The 2,500-nt window shown below is 41.9% G+C and overlaps 1 protein-coding gene across 1 annotated transcript in view; it reads left to right on the top strand.

Annotated features, from left to right (window-relative positions):
• clpb (caseinolytic mitochondrial matrix peptidase chaperone subunit B) overlaps positions 1–2,500 on the top strand; it is a 35,734-nt gene that overhangs the window by 21,267 nt on the left and 11,967 nt on the right. Inside the window, exons 6-7 of the mRNA XM_043230419.1 lie at positions 358–455; positions 2,252–2,366. Coding sequence (XP_043086354.1) covers positions 358–455; positions 2,252–2,366 — 213 coding nt within the window. The remainder of the gene's footprint in view (positions 1–357; positions 456–2,251; positions 2,367–2,500) is intronic.

Genomic DNA, 2,500 nt, shown 5'->3' with positions numbered 1-2,500 from the left:
TTATTCTGTGGCGGAAACAATCTTCTCTGACACAGCCGTCGTGTTTTTGCTGCATCGGCACGCGTGTGTGTGTGTGTGTGTGTGTGTGTGTGTGTGTGTGTGTGTGTGTGTGTGTGTGTGTGTGTGTGTGGGGCAGGTCAGGGCAAAAGGCAGCGCTAAGCATCACACATCCGACACACACTGCGGTGTGTTTTAGTGGTCAGACACAAGCACAGCATGACGTCATCACCGCAGGAAACACACACACGCACACGCTGACGTCCGGAAGCAGCCGGCCGAGCGTCATTCACGCAGACCCCTGACCGAGAGCCACGGCTTGACGCTGACCTCTGACCTCTGACCTCTCACCACGTGCAGGTGCCAACCCCTTACAGAAGAACGAGCTGGGCCACACGCCGCTGACGTACGCCAAAGAAGGAGAGATGGCCGTGCTGCTCAAAGACGCCCAGAACACGGTGAGACGCCGCACTACACCTAATGGAATCGGATTACTTTTAAAGCAGCGGTTACTTTGGTTTTTGTTTGGTTGCCATGTTGAGAGAAATCGGCGCAGAAACAGATTCAGTGTTTCTCAAAAACAGTCAAAAGTAAACGCAGAATATTATACAAACTCTAATGTATGTGTGTGTATTTATATAAACAGGACACACACATAGAGTACGCAAACATAAACTATTACTTCGAGTCGTTTAATCAAAGGTCATCAGTAGCACCTCATAACTGACCCGAGTTACAGAAACACATACTTTATTTAAAACATCACTATCCAGTGATTGATTTAATGGAAAGGTCATGGTGTATGAAGAATGCTGTACATATTTAGATTTATTTGATGCGTGATATTTTAGTATAATTGAGATACGACTATAGTTTTAATGTTTTGAAGGAAAATGGTTTATATATATATATATAGAGAGAGAGAGAGATATAAAGATATCTCAGTTATGAGTGCTGTGTTTATGTAAATACACACACGTACAGTGTTTTAAAATATTTACATGCGTATGCTTTTCTGCATTTATATTATATTTTATATGATGACGTGACTTGACATATTTTTCTTAAATGTATGCATGTGTTTGTATTACATTTACATAAAAAATATACACAGCCCACACTCGTATATTATGTAGGCAAAACCCTTTATTGTGGATGTGATAAATTCAAACTAATATTTCAATTAATATATATATATAATACACACACACACACGTAGGTATATGTATATATATATATATATATATATATATATATATATATATATATATATATATATTTATTTATATATTTTTTCTTCTTTTCATTTTAGTCAGAATTTTAGTCATTTTAATTTTTATTACTTGTTTTGTTTTTTGTTATTTTACTTGAATGGAGTTAATGGTTTCTTTGGCTTCTCTCTGAAGTGTTTAGATATCAGTCAGTGTTTATTTAGTTTCAGATAGCTTGCTGTCTTGAATGATTAGTTTTAGTTAACAGTACTAGTCCTGATTTAACCCATGCAGCGTGGGGAGGTCAGGGTGTGTGTGTGTGTGTGTGTGTGTGTGTGTGTGTGTGTGTGTGTTGACTCTGGATTAAGGCTGTAATCCGCTGTAATCCTGTCAGAGAGTTAATGAGCTGCAGGTGAAAGCATCATGATCCCGTATCACCGTTACGGGCTTCAGGGCGTCTCTCACACACACACACACACACACACACACACACACACACACACACACCTGCTGAAGGACTCGATCAGCTGATGATGTCACTCATGAACCTCAGACACTCTTTTAGTCTTAAAGATGAATAAAGAGCAGATAAATCTAAAATCAAAAGTCCTGCAGTCCATGCTTTATTTGCTTCATGATTCAGTGAAGAAGAATTAAAGATGTATTCTGTGTCACTGAAACATTCATGTTCATCTTCCTCCCTCTGTATCGGTGTGTGTGTGTGTGTGTGTGTGTGTGTGTGTGTGTGTGTGTGTGTGTGTGTGTGTGTGTGTGTGTGTGTGTGTGTGTGTGTGTGTGTGTGTGTGTGTGTGTGTGTGTGTGTGTGTGTGTGTGTGTGTGTGTGTGTGTGTGTGTGTGTGTGTGTGTGTGTGTGTGTGTGTGTGTGTGTGTGTGTGTGTGTGTGTCTGTGTGTGTGTGTGTGTGTGTGTGTGTGTGTGTGTGTGTGTGTGTGTGTGTGTGTGTGTGTGTGTGTGTGTGTGTGTGTGTGTGTGTGTGTGTGTGTGTGTGTGTGTGTGTGTGTGTGTGTGTGTGTGTGTGTGTAGTTTGCGGAGGCGCAGCAGAAGCGCGAGGCGGAGGAGAGGAGGAAGTTTCCTCTGGAGCGCAGACTGAAGGAGCACATCATTGGACAAGAAGGAGCCATCAATACAGTTGCATCAGGTACACACACACACACACACACACAAGCCCCAGTGCATGATGGTCCACACAGCTCCAGGCGTGTGTCTGTCTGCTCAACTCTGATGATTATATTTGCGTGCAGGACATGCTCTGTTTGAGCTGGACGGTTCAGA

Source organism: Puntigrus tetrazona, unplaced genomic scaffold (assembly GCF_018831695.1).
Source record: "Puntigrus tetrazona isolate hp1 unplaced genomic scaffold, ASM1883169v1 S000000150, whole genome shotgun sequence".
Classification (NCBI taxonomy): Eukaryota; Metazoa; Chordata; class Actinopteri; order Cypriniformes; family Cyprinidae; genus Puntigrus; species Puntigrus tetrazona.
Note: the sequence above shows the minus strand (reverse complement) of the source record. Positions and strands in the feature narration are given on the sequence as shown.